General features: G+C 27.8%; 1 protein-coding gene across 4 annotated transcripts in view; it reads right to left on the reverse strand.

Annotated features, from left to right (window-relative positions):
- The window catches only part of LOC136092364 (uncharacterized), a 244,938-nt gene that overhangs the window by 206,124 nt on the left and 17,864 nt on the right, over nt 1-20,950 (reverse strand). For all 4 annotated transcript variants that reach the window (XM_065820432.1, XM_065820433.1, XM_065820430.1 and 1 more), the window contains exons 4-5: nt 9,667-9,894; nt 7,688-7,837 (exon numbers count right to left, since the gene is read on the reverse strand). In XM_065820432.1, the coding sequence (XP_065676504.1) occupies nt 7,688-7,837; nt 9,667-9,894 (378 nt within the window). The remainder of the gene's footprint in view (nt 1-7,687; nt 7,838-9,666; nt 9,895-20,950) is intronic.

A 20,950-nucleotide genomic window follows, 5' to 3' on the forward strand; every position in this document is an offset into this window, starting at 1 on the left:
GAAAACTAATCTCCGCTATCAAGTAATGAAAGGAGAAATTTATTTTTGTGTCTACATTTAGAAACTAATTTGCTTCTTTTGTTTAGTAGATTTCTTTATAAAATAATATTTTGAATTTCTCATTTAAACAAAGCTTTATAGCATTTAATAATATTCCATTTGATTGAAGGTGTATAGTTACTTTATTTTAAATCCCATACTTCCTTAGACAGCTCAGTGCCGTTCTAGTACTTTTTTGTGTTAAGGGATTTTAGATGGTTCACATAACGTAGATTAAAAGAGGTTTCACTTATCCTAATGTATACTTTATCTTTGTATTGAGGTTTATTTGAGCTTACTGTGGCTTGGTAAACGATGTTGTTAGACAAGCAACGGTTGTTCAGTAGACAGAGATTTTTTAATGCAAATGCAGGTTTTTTCTGATAACTTTACATCACCATATAAAATATTGTTGTGTAAGTTTATATTAGACATGTTTGGCATGCAGGAGAAGCTTATCTTAATTGTGTTTCTATTAAATATATTGTGTAGTTTGAGGTTTTTAGGAAAATGCTTGTCAATTAGGGTTAAAAAGCGTTGACCAATTTTGGTTGTAACATTTTTTCTAAATGGAGGATTGCACCAGGTTATGTTTCGCTTGTGGTTATTTTTTGGAACGTTTTTTATGCTTGGTTTATATGCCAGCTTATAGGTGTATCCCAATTACTTTAATGCCTCTTCATAAAGATGTGTTGATTGATTACAAATAACTTTGTTGAATAAATAAATGAGTTGGCAGACAATCTTAGCTGGATATTATGTGGAAGATTATTTATTATGTTAAGTGTATGGTTAGAATCAGCATGTACATAACTTAGTTTATTATCACGCTTGCAGTTTGTAAAGAATTTTGAGTAAGATTGGAAGTTAAATCATAGTAGTTTTATGCTTGGTTTATATGATTATTTATTATGTTAGGTGGATAGTATCAGCATGTACATAACTTAGTTTATTATCAGGTTTATAGTATGGTTGGAATGAATTTAGAGTAAGATTAAAAGTTAAATCAAGGTAGTTAATTTTAACATTGCAATTGATAGAATTGTTACGTTTGAAAACTTGAACAACATGCCCTTTTATTTGTTCCATTTGATGGCCACTTCTTAAAAACAGCTAAACCGACATCTTGATATAAACCGAAATCATTTTTGTTGTAAAACTGCGAAAGTTAATCTAAAAGAAAAATCCAAACTAGTCCGCAAACTTCCGTGCAATTATATGCTCCTATGGCAGCATCAAACAATCCTGCTTTCTTTTTAATCCATGATACTGTTGTTAAAAGTGAAAGATTTTCTTGCATTGCATATAATGGATTTGCTTTGCTCGTCTATTATTATATGTTGCTCGGCAAAGGTAATTGTGTTATTGAAAATGTTTTTATCAATTGACGGATAAAAATCATTTATGCAAATACTAGGAATTTACAAAGGTGTTTATCATCAATTTTTCAGAACTAATCTATTACATTCTGGGTATTTTGCCATTGGTTTAAACAGAGCCTAGATCTTAATTCCAAGTTGATATTGGGTAAAATAAATTTTGATAGTCTTCCTACCTCATTCTTCGTAGGATTTAAAAGACGCACAGTAGGGTTTTTAAGGAAGTTGGGTTTATGATCTTTTAAAGTTATAAAACAATCGGCAGTTCCGTTTATCTTGATTCTATTAAAAATATCGTGATTTATCAAAATTTACTTACTTTCTTTATTTACTATGCCCATTAGTTTTGGATTACCCTTTTTATAAATGGAAGTGATTGCGTTTTTTGGAAGGTGGTTGTAATCATCATTAGATATTTTGTACATGTTGGAAGTTTTGTCAGCAGGAGTTAAATTTTTGTTAGATTTGCATAAAGATTTAATGTCATTATTTATTTTTCCTTGAAATGTGTTGCTGAGATTGTAAAATTTGATAGTTTAAAAAAGATTTATTAAATCTTTTTCAAATAGTGACATTTCTTTAATTTGTGGAGGGCACTTTGTAGATTTTACTCCTTATTAAAATTATTAAAATTAGACATCACAGGGTTGTTTGCTAATAAAAAATAGCACTTTCCATCTCATTCTTTTTGTAAGGCCTTCAGTTAAGTAACTGCAGTATAAATTCTTTTTCAGATGGTATGGGTATATTATGGACGACTTTGAGTAGAGTGCTCAATTGAAAGGAGATATATACTGTTGTTGTTTGATTTAGTATTAAAAATACTGAACTCTTGATCCTAGCAGAGTGGTCAATGTCTAAGAAATATATATTTTTTCAAAAACAGAGCAGGCAAATTAGTTTCTAAATGTAGACACAAAAATAAATTTCTCTTTTCATTATTTGATAGAGGAGATTAGTTTTCCACTATGTCTTCTTGTACTATTAAGTCAGAACTCAAACTACTGTAATTTTTAATTAATTGTAATTTTAAATGGTTTTTTTATATTTTGATTTTGTACTTCATGGCTGATGATTGCCAATAGGTATGAAACTTTAGGTTCCATTAAAAGTTGTTTTTTCTAAATTTAAGTAAATATATATATATATATATATATATATATATATATATATATATATATATATATATATATATATATATATATATATATATATAGATATATATATATATATATATAGATATATATATATATATATATATATATATATATATATATATATATATATATATATATATATATAGATATATATATATATATATATATATATATATATATATATATATATATATATATATATATATATATATATATATATATATATATATATAGTAATAACAAAAGTAATTTAGTAATAATCAAAGTTATTTTTCGCTGACAGTCCTTGATAAAATTTTGATACTAGTTCATTTCGTTTATTCAATAGTTTCAAAGTTGACGTAATGATGTGGTATTTTCGGTTAAATAAAGGTTACACAACTTTCATCCAGGTTTAAATGGCTCTGCCCTATCAATAATGTTCCATGTAAGAATTAAAAAAGTAAAAAAAATTAGGATTTTTTTTTTTTGATTTCCAGATATATTTAGAAAGTTTTGTGGAATTAGCTTAACTTTCAATTGAAAAATTGAAAATCAAATTTTCATTGAAGGGAGTTTTTATGTGTATGCCAGTGATCTTTAAAGGTGTGCTCTGCTAAACCAAAATAATTAAAACCATTACCCTGCGATGATATTTTTTACATTGTATACCTTGCTTTAAAGCATAAAGTAGCGTGCCATTTACATATGGGTTGAGTCATTTAATGTAGGCGGTAAGCCACTTTTTATCAATTTTTAATATTTAAATCAAGTCTAAAGATCTTGTTTAAGCGGTAAGATAAAAGAAGTAATTAATTTTATAAAAACCACTGTGAATGACAATTACTTTAAAAATTTTGAATGACAATTGATATTACTACTATATATATATATATGTAATAAGTTAAGAAAAAATAAAGAAATTTTTATTTCTATGAACTGAACTTTTCCATCAAAAATGTTCAGCAAAAAAAAAAAAAAATTTACGAAAGAAAACTTTTCTTAATCATATTTTTTCTCTATCAAAAAAACATCATCTTTATCATATTTTTCATTTTATTTACCATCAGATAAACAAAATGAAAAATATTTGAAATTTTTTTCATTCCAGTAAATCTGTTACTTATTTGCACATTGAAAAACTTTTCTTAGTCATCTTGCAAGTACAAGAACATTTAGACAATTTCTCATAGTTAATTTTGTTGTTGCCTAAGTATAAAAAAAATAATTTATTTTGTTATTTCTGGTAGCAAACAATAACAAAAATAATTACTGAAGGAGTATGTCTAACTTACATACATTTTCGGCTTTTTATCTTTTTTTTTGTTTTTTTTTCTTTTTTTTAAAACATATATTTACACTCAAGGATGCACTTTCATTATGAGTAACTAAAATGATAATATTTAATAATCAAAAAATAAAACAACTCAATCAACTGTGATATATATATATATATATATATATATATATATATATATATATATATATATATATATATATATAAACATATATATAAATATATATATATGTATATATGTATATATATATATATATATATATATATATATATATATATATATAAATATATATATATGTATATATGTATATATATATATATATATATATATATATATATATATATATATATATATATATATATATGTATATATATATATATGTATATATATATATATATATATATATATATATATATATATATATATATATATATATATATATATAAAATAAACACTTGACCGTTTACATTTTAGCTGCTAAAAACACTTTTGCAACTACAGTTGACTTTGGATCAAAATTCATGATAAACCAAACATAATAAGAAATAAAATATTTCAACTTTTTGAAGACTTTGAACAATGAACTGTTGTGAATGCTCATCCTCATGAAGTTATAATTCAAATGACTTTATTTATTTTTTACCTAATATTTCAATGCACCCGTTGCATACGCGTTCTTAGTATAATATCTAGTGTATATTGCACCCTATAATGCACCCTATTATATGTGTTCTTAGTATAATAGGGTGCAATGAAATACTATTATGACAACTGTGCATTGTTACAAAAGTTTGAATGCCAATTATGTAAATTATTACTTATCCTGTGAAGCCTTGATTTTTTTTTCCAAATTTTTGCAATCTTCTATTCTTTACAAACTTCTCATTACAAACAATAGGAAAAATAATTACCAAATTTAAAATATATATATTAGCTAAAAAATAGTACACATTAAATTTTACTTTATATTAGCGTTATTTTTTGTTGTTGTTGTTATATTATATTTCAATTTTTTTGTTTGTTTGTTTTGTTAAAATGATTGATTTTTATCAAAAAACCTTTGTTATCAAGAATAAATATACTTGATAACGTTATCAAGTGTAAATATATATAATAACGAGGGTATCTCCATCAATATATTATATTGAAAAATTATATCTATAGATGTTTTTCATTTAACTAATTATTACAAGTATTTATGGTTGAAGCAATATAACTCTTGCAATGTCTTCGCTTATATTTATAAGAAAAATAATAGTTTAGAAAAATAAAATTTTATAATAGTTACATCAGCTACCAGATATTAAAAAATATTAAAAACCAATATTAATTAATTACCAATATTAAAAAAGTGAAAACAGAAATTTCCAAATAATTTAGAAAAAGTTTTGATTTTGATTGAAAAAGAACTCCTTGTAAACATGTTATAACGCTGTATCAAAAAATGTTTATAAAGCATACATTTAACTTTTTTGTTTTAATTAATGTTTTAACTGTTAAATGACAATAAAAAATGTAATAATAAATTTATTTAAAAAAAATTGAAACAAAATAGACATTCCACAATATGTACATTTACAAAATAACACTTCTAGATTGGTTTTTATTAATTAGTAGTTGCAGTAGTGGTGTAGTGGTAGAGCACTTGCTTCATAAGTAAGAAGTTCCGAATTCAATCCCCACCACATCCCTGGTAGTACCGCGCTCAATTTGTTTCTCCATGCAGCGGCCTTGTTTGCCAAGGTTCGTGTTTCGGAGTTAAAGAGTTGAGAGAGGATTATAACCACAATTAAGTAGCCTCCTCATCTGTAGTGGCCTTATCGGCCTTGGGGAGGTGAATTAACATTAAAAAATAAAAAATTAAACTTGTTTCGTAGCAGTTTATTTTATTGTTAAAAAAGTTTAGCTCTTTAAGTAAAATAAAAAAATAAAAATAATTTTATGAGGTCAAAATCTTCATGACCAAATTTGCTAAGCTGTTTTTACTTTATCTTAAGACACATACCTTGAAAATAATTGTTATTTTTACTAAGACACATACCTTGCAAAGGACATTAAGAAGGTTTTAGGCAGTTACACATTGGAACAATTATCTTGTAAACATTAGGTAGTATTTTTTCATTAAATGAATTAATAATATTGGTGATGTTAGGAAGATAGCTGTAACTGACTTTTCAAGACTTTGTGGGGCACCATCTCTGATTTTCCTGATTTTTACATATCATTATCTACATTATGTAGGTAAGTTAAATTTGAAATTTCAGACTTCCAAGTGCAACTGTTTCGGAAATATAGCTTTATAAACACTGCACAGTGGCCCCCCTCGATTTAAGAATTGTAAAAACAGACTACTTTACAACCTCATAACTTTTTTCTAACTTTCAACAAGTTTCTCATTTTTTCTAGAAGTGTTTTCTGGGTAGTTCTGTATTAAAAATACTGGTTTTTGTCAACTTGTATCATATTAGAAAAAAATTATAGCCTCCTCAACTTCGAAAAAAAATTGAAAAATGCTAAAAAAGGCCAAAAGGAAGTTAACTGTAGTACTTTTTTTATTCTACAACAAGTCCTTACAGTTTAGTTTTCTGATTAGCTGCTCTTATCTGCAATAAGCAGGCAAAAAAATAAGCCGCTTGTTGCAGTTTAGAACTGAAATATATCTAAGAATGTATTGTTTGTTTGCCAAAAAAGTCCCGTTTTCAACCATTTTGAAATGCTCGTAATTTTTTCTAACACTTTATATTGATCTAAGCTTAACAGCAATTTAGGCCATAACATTCAACTATCTGAAAATGCAAACATTTTTTACTTGTTAAATTCACAACAAAAATGGTAGCATTTTAAAATAGCCCTACTTTTTAATTATCAAGGGTTGGATGCATTATTGGTGCCCCAGTGCCTCCCTAACCTGTCTATTAGCATATTTATTTGGTGCAGCTGATAAATTGTTTTTTAAAAAAATAAAAGAAATGGTTGATTGCCCCCATGCTGATCTATTTTTTAACTTGGGTAGGGGCACAAATAAAGGGGCAATAACTAGTTAAAACCCAGTATTGTTGTTAAATAGTGATACTTTAAACATATTTTAAGTTAATCTTAAAATTCAACTTACAGCTACATTTTGTTTCTGTTATATAAAATGCTAATAACTGAATAAGTGCAATCAGTGGGAGTAGAAACAAATGAATGAATGCATGAATGGCAATGTGAAGTAGAAAAATACAAATGAAACTATTATGATAACGATTGCATAATTTAAATTATTATTTTTTAGAAAATGTGAATGAGCTGTAAATTAGAAATATAGATCAGTAGTCAGATTATTTATTTAAAAATATAAATATATAATATATATATATATATTTATATATATATATATTATTTATATATATATAATATATATGTATGTATATATATATATATATATATATATATATATATATATATATATATATATATTGTATATATTATTTATATATATATATCTATTTGTTTTTGTTATTCACCTCCTCAAGGCCAAGAAGGCCACTACAGATGAGGAGGCTACTTAATAGTGGCCTATAACCCTCTCTCTACAGATACACTATAACCCTGCTTGTTGCAAATAAGAGTAGCTAATCAGAAAACTAAACTGTAAATCTCAAAATTGGTTGAAATATAATGATTTGACCCTTGATTACTAAAATAAATATATATATAAACTTTTTTTTAATTAAGATCAGATATTCATAAATCAAACTTTCAAAATTGTAAATCATTCTTCAAAAAATTATATTTTGCTTTGAAATTTAATTAAACATTAAAATACTGTTATCAACTTAAGAGCAAAACTCACCTGTCACACTGCCACTAATTTCTGCATTTTTAACTTTATCAAATGGAAAAGCACTGTTTATTAAATCAGAAGGCTGCAAGCCCCAAGTCTTTATAAAATTTTCAACTGTTGTACTAGGTACCTGAATACTAATTTGCGCAGATTTTTTCTCTAAACAAACAAAAATGACTTTTTCAAAAACTAGTTATGAAAAACTGGTTTTAAGATATTGAAACAAGTTGAACAATGATATATAAAACAAATAAAATCTTGCAAAAATGTAACTAAACCGTTTTACATCCCACAATTTAAGTTAAGAGTTACTTTAAAAAAACTGGTAAAAAATGATTAAAAGAAGTAAAACCAATTATCAATGGTAAAAAAAAGGTAAGCAGAAAAACCCAGAAAGCTGCATACTTTTAAAATCAGGGAACACATAAATAAGAATTACAAAGCCAATGTATTTAGAAGTACTATTTAGTAAATAGAGTTACAGAGGTAGAAAAAACAATAGTTACAGAGGTAGAAAAAAATAATAGAATTACAGAGGTAGAAAAAATAATAGAATTACAAAGGTAGAAAAAATAATAGAATTACAGAGGTAGAAAAAATAATAGAGTTACAGAGGTAGAAAAAATAATAGAATTAATAGTAATAGAAAAAATAATAGAGTTACAGAGGAAGAAAAAATAATAGAATTAATAGAGGTAGAAAAAATAATAGAGTTACAGAAGTAGAAAAAATAATAGAATTACAGAGGTAGAAAAAAAAATATAATTAATAATGGTAGAAAAAACAATAGAGTTACAGAGGTAGAAATAATAGAATTAATAGAGGTAGAAAAAATAATAGAGTTACAGAGGTAGAAAAAATAATAGTTACAGAGGTAGAAAAAAGAATAGAGTTACAGAGGTAGAAAAAATAATAGAGTTACAGAGGTAGAAAAAAAAATTAGAAAAATTAAAAATAGAAAAATTAGAAAAATTAAATTAAAATTAGCAAGAAAATGAAAAGCACAATAAAGAAAATAAAAAAAAATAAAAATAAAAAAGTGATTTTTATAAATATAAAAAAATGTAAACAAACATTTTTTGCATTGTAAACAGAATTAGGGTTTAAAAAAAAATGATTGAAAAGAAGAATTCGGTTTATTATTGAAATGAATATTTTGGTAAAAATAATAATAACAATAATAATAATAATAATGATAAAAGTAAGCACTCTAATTACAATGGTTATATAAAAAGCAATACTAGTAAAAAAAAATTTAAACTAATAATTTAGTAATATATTAGCATCGAAATGAGAAGAGTAATAAAGTATGAATGATAAAATAGAGTAAACAGTAGTATACAAAGTTAAGATAGAAGTTTGGAGTAGCTAAGCACATGAATTACACAAAGTTAAAATTGATAATAGACAGCTTGTAATAGAGGAGCATATGAATTAGGAAAAATTCTTATTTAATAAAAAAACAAAATAGAGTGCTTTACTGTGGTGGGAAATAGAGCTTGGGAAGTTTTGGAAGAGATTTTAATTATGAGAGAGGACCATTCCATATAACCATAAAAGGTTAATTGTAAAAAAAAAGAAGATAATTGGAGAAAATTTTAAGTATTTAAAAACTTTTGGAAAGGGTTTTTATCAACCCACCATTGCAATAATCCTTACTTTAACCAATCATTGTTGCAAGTATTTTTTATAATATTCCATAAATGACAAATGTTGACATTGTCATTTACTGATTTAATTGCTGAATCTTCTACTTAAAACTGTTTCTGATTATCTTTCACTGCTGACCTCTAATTTAGTAGTCTTTCGTTTTTCAGTCAAAATCTCTCTCTACATTTTCCAACTTTAAAAGCACTCCGTTTATTTTTTTATTAAATACAGTTAAGTAAAAATACTTGAAATTAATAAAAAATAAATATAAAACTATGTTCTAATTCTACACATAAAAGCTAAGGTTGTTCTCATAAAAAAATATCAAAAAAAATTACTTTGCAAATCGCATTTTACAGAGGTTTCAAAATTGTTCAACCACCCTCTCAATACAAACTTGAACTTTTTTGGAGCATTTCTAGGAATATCTAATTGAAGACTTATACCAGCAAGCCTAAGCATAGACTGAAAATGGGAGTAAGTGCCGGAGTACTTTGCATTAATTGATACATGGTTTTCTTCAATTGACAATGAACGCAAAATTAATTTATTGCTTTGAATAAAACCTGAAAACAAAGGTATATTAAAAACACAATAAACAAAAAAGAAAAAGTAGACATGCATTTATCACATTTGTCAAAAAAAATTAACTTTTTGTAATCTCTTCGGAATCGAAATTATTTTTGAAATTGTTAGATGCTTCTATTACGTTGTGTTATTTTATTTAGTAATTATTTTTAATATGTTCAAATGCATTTTAATGTCAATACTTGTGGATTACTATATTGTATAAACTTAAATCTTTTGATTTATTGTCGAGTTTCTTGCATAAAAAATCTAAAATCTTATTATATCTTTTAGTACTAAAGACCTTTCAAAAAATTATTACTAATTTTTTCAAAAATGCTTTAAGTGCAAAAAATGATAAAAATTTACTGATTTTCATTGTTTGACAAGTTTTTAGTATAGTTACTCTTAGTACATTAAGTTTAAAATAAGTTCAGATTTGCCAGATAGAGTTCAGTAAACAGAAAAAAAAAAGTTAATACAGTCAGTACAGCAAGAGTGAATGCAGTTAGATTACAGCTAGTACAGTTAGAGTGAAATTAAACATAATATCAATGCTTCTTCAGCTCAACATTGTGATGCAATTATAATTATCTTCTTAATAATAAAATATACCTGAATATACTGAATATACTGAATATACTGAAATACTAATAAAATAAATTCAATTTAATAGATTAAAATACTAGTTCTAATAAAAGATGTTTAAAGTATAATAATAGTATTATTTCACATCCAAAAAGAAAACAACTAAATAAATTAAAGCTCAAAGTTAAGATTACAATAAATTGTAGAAAGAGATTTATGAATAACGATATTTAAAGTTCTTAACAATAAACAAAGTGTTTATTGTCAAGAGCTTGTCTTATCTGTTATTAATATTTGTTTCAAATTGTAATAAAATTTATATTTTTTGCAAGGTAAAGCTCTGTGGAACATTGCTTTTTTAAACAGTTTACTTAAGTTGAAAAAAAAAGAAATAGGTTGAATATTGAAGAGCACAGAAAAAAGCACATATTATGCGAAAGAACAATTTTTTGAAATACCATTTTTAAAAGAACAATTTATCAAAACACAGATGTTGTGTGAAAAATTAGATTTAGAATAAAAGTGCAAGGAGACTAATGGGATCAAGACCTTTTTTATTTTTAAGAGAATCTTTCATGAGACTTGATTTCTCATTTTTAGCCACAAGAAAAATGAATAAAAAAGCCTTATTCATTTTAAAAAAACTGCCAAGAAAACAAATTTGTTTCTAAGAAGAAACAAATTTTATAGATGTTTTTTTTTGTTTAGAAGTAGTTTGCCTCGATAGTACCAAAATACCTAAAAATATTAAATATATTAGCCACAGTGGTATGATCTGGGATGACATTTTAATTAGTTTTCAGAATAAAGGACTTCTAATTAGAAGAATGTTTATGATTATTTCATTATTTACTATAATAATGCTATTTCCTTATAATCAAAATAGTTTTACTTTTTTCAAACATTTTAAGTTTTTTCAAGTGTAAACCTATTGTTTAAATTAGATTATACAACTAACTACAAAACTTATATAAATTCTCTTATGAAAAACTCCAGAATTCAGTTATATACAGAAATTATTATAAATAATCAACAGATTTTTTAAACTATTAGTGTCCAGTAATGAAACAATAAGGGTTTTGATTTCCTGCATTATCTTATAAAGATATATTCAACCAAGTATTAATATCAGTAAATTTCAGTAATCCTTTATTCTTCTCACAATCCATATATTACTCACTAAACTTTGAGAATTACCTAAATTTTTTTCAAACTATGGTTATTTCTTTAAGCCTTATAACAAGAATATTGTTTGTTGGCTATTTCTTTTTACATTTTATGTTAACTACATAATTTTATTATTTTTACGTTGGCTATTTCTGTCAAAATGTGCAACTTGAGAGTCTTTTTAGAAACACACTCATAAAAATGTCTTTTTATGAGTGTGCTTCTAAAAATAAGCCAGACTTATAAGATTGTGTGAAGTAACTACTAGGGTTAAAAATGACTCTGAATATACCATGACATCTTTCTGAACATTTTATATATGTGAACTAAATGTAAGACGTCAATCAAAGGTTATTCCCAATAGTTTGACAGATTTGACAGGTTTAATTATATAACCATCTACCACCATTAGTAGGTTGTCAGAAAGTTTCTTTCTAGGACTCCTAAAAATTATAAATTGTGTCTTGATGAATTAATCATAAGACCATAAGAAATGCAGAATTCTTTAATTTTATTGAATGTATGTATCAACTCAATTGTTAAGATGTTTTTGTTAGAATCACTCACATAGTGTGTGACGCCATCAGTAAACTGTATGGCAGCGGAAGCAGAGATTCTGAGACAGAACTCTAACCACTGTGCCACATTTATATAATTTTAAAGTTGTGAAAATTACTTACTCATATATCTGTATGTAAATTTTCTTATTATCTTTAAAAAAGAACTAAAGAACATTTTCTTGCCATAATTTTTTTTTAGTGGATGCCATCAGCTTTGTGTTATGTAGTTTTTATATAAAATATATTATATTATAGTGTCGTTAAATAAAATATATATGCATTTAAATAAGACATAGTGTCATTAAATAAGGCAATATAAACATTCAAAATATTCAACTCTTATTCTGCTCCATGAGTCTTTCAGTTAGATCAACTAAGCAATTCCCTAATTTTCAGTACCTGTTGATCAAATATAATGAATCATTTCAAATTCAATTCAAGATTCAAAATCCTTGTGAGAAAATTGGTGTCCTAATTACTTGTTCAACGATTATCCTTAAATTAGCGAATTCTTTTATTTTTTTGATTCTTCCTTTGTCCTTGTCATTTGTCAAGTCATTCAAGCTGTACCTTTCCAACCAGGAGGAACTGTGGGTTAGATGAAACATTCAGAATTATTCGTTATTAATATTAAAGCCTTTATCATAAATTATACAAAAGAATTTTAAAATGCAATCTGAATGCTGAAATCGAAATGCTGAATTTTAAAAAGCAATTTATAATTTCTTTATTTGAAATTTCGCCTCCGTAAGCTTTAGAATTTATTTCAGAAATTATTGATGAATTTGGAGCTGCAGATACTAGTATTTTTATATTGTTGTGTTGTTGTATTCACTCCATGTTAGTTTCTGTAAGTCTAAATTTTTAGGTGTTTCAATAAAAAACTCTGTTATATCTGAAATTTAGTGTAAGTCTGAATAATTTTGTTTCTTAAATCTGTTTGCCATTGTCTTATAACATCTTTACTCAAAACAAAAACCATATGCTTTAAAAGTGAGCTAGAAGCTTTCACCCATATAGAAATAATTACACTGACTAATCCGAAAGATATATTAAACATGTCAGCAAGATCAGTTGTCAGTAATCCAAGTCTTAGCATCATAAAAAATTCATCTTCGCTGAATAACTTGATGTTTAAAAAACATCTGCTGTTTTTTTAACATCGCTTTATCTTCTTTTGATTAATGGTGATACTGAACTCTGTAATTCATAAAACACACTGACAGATGTAAGGCCAGTAAAGTTGCAAGATCTATCACTTAAAATGTTTGTATACAAGTAAATTGCAATAACACGATTTATTTGGATTATGTTTATAAAACAATTTGTCTGGTTTCATAGTAATGACTGATGTGGTTGAAGTTAATTTTTCATAGAAATCTTTATTTTTTTCAATTCTAGGCTAAAGTTCTTTCATTAAGTTATCAACTTCTTTTTTTAATTCTTCATGCTCAAGGTTAGTCAAGTTAAAAAAAAAGTTTAAAACAATTCTTTAAAAAATAGAAACAAAAAAAATAAAGCAATTAAAGGGATCCCTAAGTGCCAAGACAAGATGTGTTCATATTAAAGAAAAAATGGTCAGGTTATCCAGCTACTGGTAACATGTAACCCAGTACAATCTGCTTAATGTCCTGCTGCCTTGTAGGATACGCCTTTTTAGGGAAAGGCTAGGAGATGCCAACTCCGACTTAAAACACCCCCTGCCTTGGGGCTCTTGGCTGAGTAAAGGCTAGAGATGGTGTCTCAATAAAAATACTCATCTTGGGCAGATGTTAAATGCATCCGGCTACCATCTTGCAGAAGGCCTCCTAGACAAAGACTTAAGGGGTAAACAGATTCTATCTGTTGACCAGACTCCCACCCCTTCTTCATCTATTAGGCTGGCACAGATGTATTTTTTAATACATTGTTTCCAGTTTAGGATGTTGAATGCTGGATCTTCTTGACTCAATGCATGGGTTTTGCTTGTGTCTCTGTTTTTATAACAAGGAAACTCATTCTATTATCTCCTAATGATGGTACAGCTCTAACACTCAGTTTTATGGTTCTGAGGCCGGCTGGTAGTCAGCTTTCCCGTTCTCTGCGGTAGCTCTCAGCGAGACTGGATCCATCAACAGCTGAAAAATATCAAAGTATTAACAGTGCCATGTTGCACATGAATGGTGTCCCTGTTTGTACTTTTGGTAAGCATTGCGGAGGCCACATTTGGAGCCCTTTGTTACGACTTGGGGTTTATTAATAGTAATGGGCTATAAAACAGTGTTCTGAGTACTATCTATGCTTTGAGTCAAGTTCTTTAATCTAATTTAAAACTGAATAAAGTACCAAAAACTATAAAACACAAAAAACCAATCATCATCACCAAGTTCTCTAAACTTATCATTCACTAATACTTGTGGTCTTCAAAGTAACTTTTCTTCTGTTGAGTCTTATCTCTTGCAAAGTTCACCGGACCTATTTGCTCTTTGTGAGACTAATTTGAGTTCAGCTGTCTCATCTTGTGATCTTAGTGTCGATGGTTATCTTCCTTTGATTTGTAAAGACTCCAATAGTCACATGACTGGCCTGGGCATTTACATTCGAAAGAATTCACCCATTTGTTGTGAAACTAGGTTTGAATCCACAGACTATTCTTTTATGTGCTTAAGTTTAACACCACTTCACTCTCTTGCCTTTCTCTTTGTTCTATATCATTCTCCTTCATCTTAAGACTGCACTCTTTTAGATGTTATTTCTGATCATATTGACCAAGCCCTTTCTCTTTATCCATCAGCCAATATTGTTGTTGTTGGTGACTTTAATGCTCTCACACTGAATGGCTTGGCTCTAGTGTCAGTGACTTTGCAGGCATTAAGGCCTACAACTTTTGGCTTTCTCAATCTCTAACTCAAATAGTCAGCTTTCAACTCGCTTTCCAAACAACCCGAATCATTTACCTTCTCTACTCAACTCATGTCTTGTTTCTGATCCTAGTCATAGCTCAGTTTCTCCATATTCACCCTTAGGTGCTTCTGATCACAGTTTGATCTCTCTAAAACTAATATCTTATTCTTCTTCATCACCTGAATCCCCCTATTATTGTACCTCTTACAACTACAGTAAAGCTGACTGGGATTCTTTCGGTGATTTTCTTCATGATGGTTCTTGGGTAGAAACCTTTTGTCTTCCTGTCGACAAATATCCTTCTTACATAACTTCGTGGATTCAGGCTGGCATGGAATCTTTTGTTCCCTCTCGACAATTCCAGATCAAACCTCACTCTCCTCCATGGTTTTCCCCACACTGTGCTGCTGCGATTACCAATCGAAAATTAGCAAACACTTATTTTCTCATCTTGAATCTAATAACTTGCTTTCTGACCATTAATATGGATTTCAATCTTCTTATTCTACAGCTGATTTGCTAACAGTAATAACTGATAGGTTTTATCCTGCATTAGATAAAGGTGGAGAGGTTAAGGCCATCGCTCTTGAGATTTCAAAAGCTTTTGATACAGTTTGGCATGCTGGTCTTCTCTATAAGCTTTCTTCTTATGGTGTATCTGGCAACATTTTTAAGATTATTGAATCCTTCCTTTCCAATCGTAGCATAAAAGTTGTCCTCGATGGACAGCACTCTTCTTCTTATTCTGTAACTTCTGGGGTTCCTCAAGGTTCTATCCTTGGCCCTATACTTTTTTTAGTTTACATTAACGATCTTCCAGATATTCTCACATCTAGAGTGGCATTGTTTGCTGATAATACTACCATTTATTCTAGTCGTGATAAGAAACACTCTCTGATTGCTTGGAGGGGGCATTTGAGCTTGAAAAGGATCTCACTTCTGCTATAACATGGGGCTCACAGTGGCTGGTCAACTTCAATACAGATAAAACTCAATTTTTTTCAGCCAATCGTTATCGCAATAGTTTAGATCTTCCTATATTTATAAACAGTGATGTACTCAATGAGTCATCTACTCTTCATCTTCTTGGATTAACTCTTACTTCCAATCTTTCTTGGAAACCATATATCAAATCTGTTGCAAAATTAGCATCTGCTAAGGTTGCATTTCTTTATTGAGCACGTCACTTTCTTACTTCGGATTCTATTCTCTATCTCTGTAAATCTCAAATCCGTCCTTGTATGGAATACTGTTGCCATATCTGGGGCGGATCTTCTAATGATACCCTTTTTCTTTTAGAAAAGGGGCAAAAACGCATTGTAAACATAGTTGGACCTGCTCTTGCAGCCAACCTTCAACCATTATCACATCGTCGTAATGTTGCTTCTCTTTCTCTTTTCTGCAAATACTATAATGGGCACTGCTCTAAAGAGCTAGCGTCTCTTGTGCCATCTACTAAAATTCATTCTTGTGTTACTCATCATTTAATTAAGTCTCATTCTTTTTCTGTGACGGTTCCTAAGTGCTTCAAAAACGCTTATTCGCCTAGTTTTTTTCCTCAAACATCAGCTCTTTGGAATTCGCTTCCTTCATCTTGTTTTCCTGATTCATATAATTTGCAATCCTTTAAGTCGTCCGTCAATCATTATCTTGTTCTACAATCTTCATCTTTTCTCTTTCAGTAATTTCCAACTTTAATTAGTGGCTGCTTGCAGCCTTGTTGGAAGCGAAGATGTTTAAAAAAAAAAGTTAAAAAAAAAATGTTTGGGCTAAATGTTTTTGATTAAAAATAAATAATGAATGCACACCATTAATTTTAATTACTCTAATCACATTAAAAGGAAAATTTCAAAAATTGTTCATAAATATTGCAAGGATGTTCTAATAAAATTAATTTTCACTACTAATAAAATACAAGATTGTTTTTGCTTAAATAAGTCACTTCCTAAACTGCTTAAATCTCATTTTGTCTATAAATTTTCTTGCACTGGCTGTAACGCCAGTTATATTCAAGAAACCTCCAGACACTTGGCAACTAGAATAAATGAGCACCTTAAAGGTGATAAACAATCTCATGTATTTAAACACTTAAATTTATCTCTTAATTGCAAAAATTTGGCTAACTGTAATTCTTTTGAGATTTTGGATAGTGCCCCAAACAAACACAAATTAAAGATAAAAGAAGCCCTCCACATGGGAAAGTCCCTCACTTAATAAACAAGCTTTACATTATACTATAAACTTATCTATTTAATTTTACTGTCAGTTTATTTATATATATATATATATATTTTTTTGACAGTTGGTTATTTTTATTGGTTATTTACCGAGTTATTTTGTAATAAATATATTGGTTTATTATGTATAATTTTGTGTCCGTTAATATTTCTCTGTAAAGACTTCTATTTTTTAATATATATTTCAGAGTTTTTTATTATTGTAAAATAATCTTTTGAAAATGTAAATAAAATTTTACGAAACATGTCAAGAATAAAAAACATCGTTTTATTTTTAAAAATAATTATATATGTATATATATATATATATATATATATATATATATATATATATATATATATATATATATATATATACACATAATATAATACATATGTATGTATATAAATATTAGGGGTGCACCGATGCATCGAGCATTTAGCTAATGCATCAGCATCTTGTCTTGGTAACTAATGGTCAATGCTTGGAAACCATCAGCCAATCAGGTCAATCAGGTCATCAGGTCAATGCTTGGAAACCATCAGCCAATGCTAGTTTGAAATGGTAACCATTTTGGTAACCATCGGCCAATGCAAGTAATGATAGTTTTAAAAAATCTTTTTTTTTTATTTACTTTTAAATATTTCTTAAACTGTTTTTTATCAGGAGCTTCCTGCAATTAATGTCCTTTTATAAATTTTGAAAGCAACTATAATTAATATAAATTAGTAGAAAACTGCTAATCAAATTTTTTTTACTTTACAATACATTTTATTAACTAAAACTCATTAGAAATCAATAATTTATTATTGCTCTGTTCTTTTAAAAACATTGAGTACTTTATGTGTGTGTAAATATCTAATAATATTCTAGGAATTAAACCAAGAAATTAAATTAAATAAAAAATAAATCAACTAGTAAAGCAACTGAGCATGAAGCAAAATTTAGCAAATAAGCAACCATTAAACTGACTGTTAAAATTATATTTGAAAAAAATTCTAATTTACCTATTAAAAGAGTAAAAATTAGAATTTAGTAAAATATTAAAAGAGTAAAAATTAGAACTTAGGACCAATGCCGATGCATCGGTATCAGCCTGTACCAATCTGCATTAGGATCTTCAAAAAATAGACATCGGTGCACCTCTAATATATATATATATATATATATATATATATATATATATATATATATATATATATATATATATATATAGATCTATAGTTTGTTGGCTTTGGGAAGAGCGGAAGGAAAAAAGTGATTCTTACGCCAACATATACGTCACTTTTAATTACTTTTAACTTTCGTCCAACATTTCCGTGTTGGACGAAAGTAAAAACCATTAATTTAATTACAAATTAATCGTTTTTTAAAAAAACCACAAAAACGCAAATTTAATTGACCAGAATGTTTTAAAAACATTGTGAATGTTTTTAACAATATAAACAATGTTTTTATTTTTTTTTTTTTAATAAAATGTTTTTATTTTTATTTTTTTTAATAAAATGTTTTTATTTTTATTTTTTTTACTGAAAATCATGCGCGGAGTGTTGCTACATCGACTATCTTATAGCCTGACTCGCAAGGGAGTGCTGCTACATCGACTGACAAATAGCCTGACTCGCAAGGGAGTGCTGCTACATCGACTGACAAATAGCCTGACTCGCAAGGGAGTGCTGCTACATCGACTGACAAATAGCCTGACCCGCAAGGGAGTGCTGCTACATCGACTGAGGGTTTGGTTAGGGCAGGCAGTCTATCATTATTAAAAAAAAAAAATTCCGGTCTTGCATTTTAATTTTTACTTTTTGTCAACAAAATATCGAAAAAACTTTCGGACAACATCTAAGGGTTGTATATATATATATATATATATATATATATATAGGGAGAGAGAGAGAGAGAGAGAGAGAGAGAGAGAGAGATACATATATATATACATATATATATATTTAATATAAATATATATATATATTTAATATATAAGTATATATATATATATATATTTAATATATATATATATTATATATATATATATATATATATATATATATATATATATATATATATATATATATATATATATATATATATATATATAATATATATATATATATATATATATATATATATATTTAATATATATATATACAGTTGTGGCCAAAAGTCTGTTGTATGCTCAAATATAACTGCATTTTGCGTCATGTTGCTGTTTTAAGCTTGTTGAAAACCTAGAAACGAACCAAAAAGCTGTAGCTTTTATTGGTTGAACTTATTGAGGTAATATTTTATTTAAAAAAATGAAATAGTTTCATTTCTTCTTTGTTTATGTTTTGTTCTTTGTTTACTTTAGATCAATAATTTCATACCAAAAATGGAATTTTCACCTAAAAAAAAGTGGTCAGATTGTTGCATTAGTTAACTCGGGTTTAACACAAGCAGCTGTGTCACAACATCTTTATGTTTCCCAGCAAGTTATGTTATTGACAATGAAATGTTGGCAAGAGACAGGTGATGTGAAATCAAGGTGTTGAACTGGACACCCTAAGGTTACAACTCCTGCTACAGATTGAGCGATTAAACGACACGTGTTTAAGAATCCAATGATATCATGCTTTGCCACAGCCAGTCAACCGCCACACAGAGTTAGTGCAAGAACCATTCGACGACATTTAAGTGACACTTATATTCTAAAAGCGTACTGACCTGCACAAAAATTGCTGTTATCGAAGAAGAGCGTTCGTGAAAAATTACTTTTTTGCGGGAAGTTCAAACATTACACAAGTGAAATGTGGAATAAAGTATTGTTTAGTAACGTAAGTAAAATGAAGTTCTTTTCTGTAGCACCAAGATATGTTTGCCGCCCTGCCAATAAAAGATTTGATTCAAAGTTTTGCATACGAACTGTTAAACATGCAGCATACTTGATGGTATAAGGCAGCTTCTCAGCTTGTGGCTAAGGCTCCCTCTACTTTCTCCCACAAAATACCACTGTGAATGCACAGAACCATATTACCATAATGGATGAAAAGCTTTTGACAGTTATGCAGATTCACAACCGCAAACTGTTTATGCATGACGGTGCTCCCTCCCATCAAGCAGCTTTAGTGAAAAACTGGCTACGGGATCATGGAGTTGAGGTTCTAGGTCTTTGACTGGGGCAGAGCCCAGACCTTAACCACATCGAAAACTTGTGGCATATAATGAAACTAAAGATTGATAAAGAGAAACCATCAAATTTAGATGATCTTCGTGCCATCATTACACATGTGTGGTGCACAGACATAACTGTCGATGTTTGTAAAAATCTCGTTATTCTATGCCTGCGAGATTTGCTGAAGTAATTAAGATTAAGGGACAGTGTAGCAGATATAAGTGATATGTAAAACTGAACTATATTACTGTTATGTATATTTTAAACAATATTTTGATAAACTGTGAGATGTGTTAGAGACACTGTGTCCATTTAAACTTTAAGTTTGTTGAAAAAACACGAATCAACAGACTTTTGGACACAACTGTATATATATATATATATATATATATATATATATATATATATATATATATATATATATATATATATATATATATATATATATATATATATATCAGCCCTTGGGATCAGGAAAAATAAGGT

Source organism: Hydra vulgaris, chromosome 15, assembly GCF_038396675.1.
Source record: "Hydra vulgaris chromosome 15, alternate assembly HydraT2T_AEP".
In the NCBI taxonomy this organism is placed as follows: Eukaryota; Metazoa; Cnidaria; class Hydrozoa; order Anthoathecata; family Hydridae; genus Hydra; species Hydra vulgaris.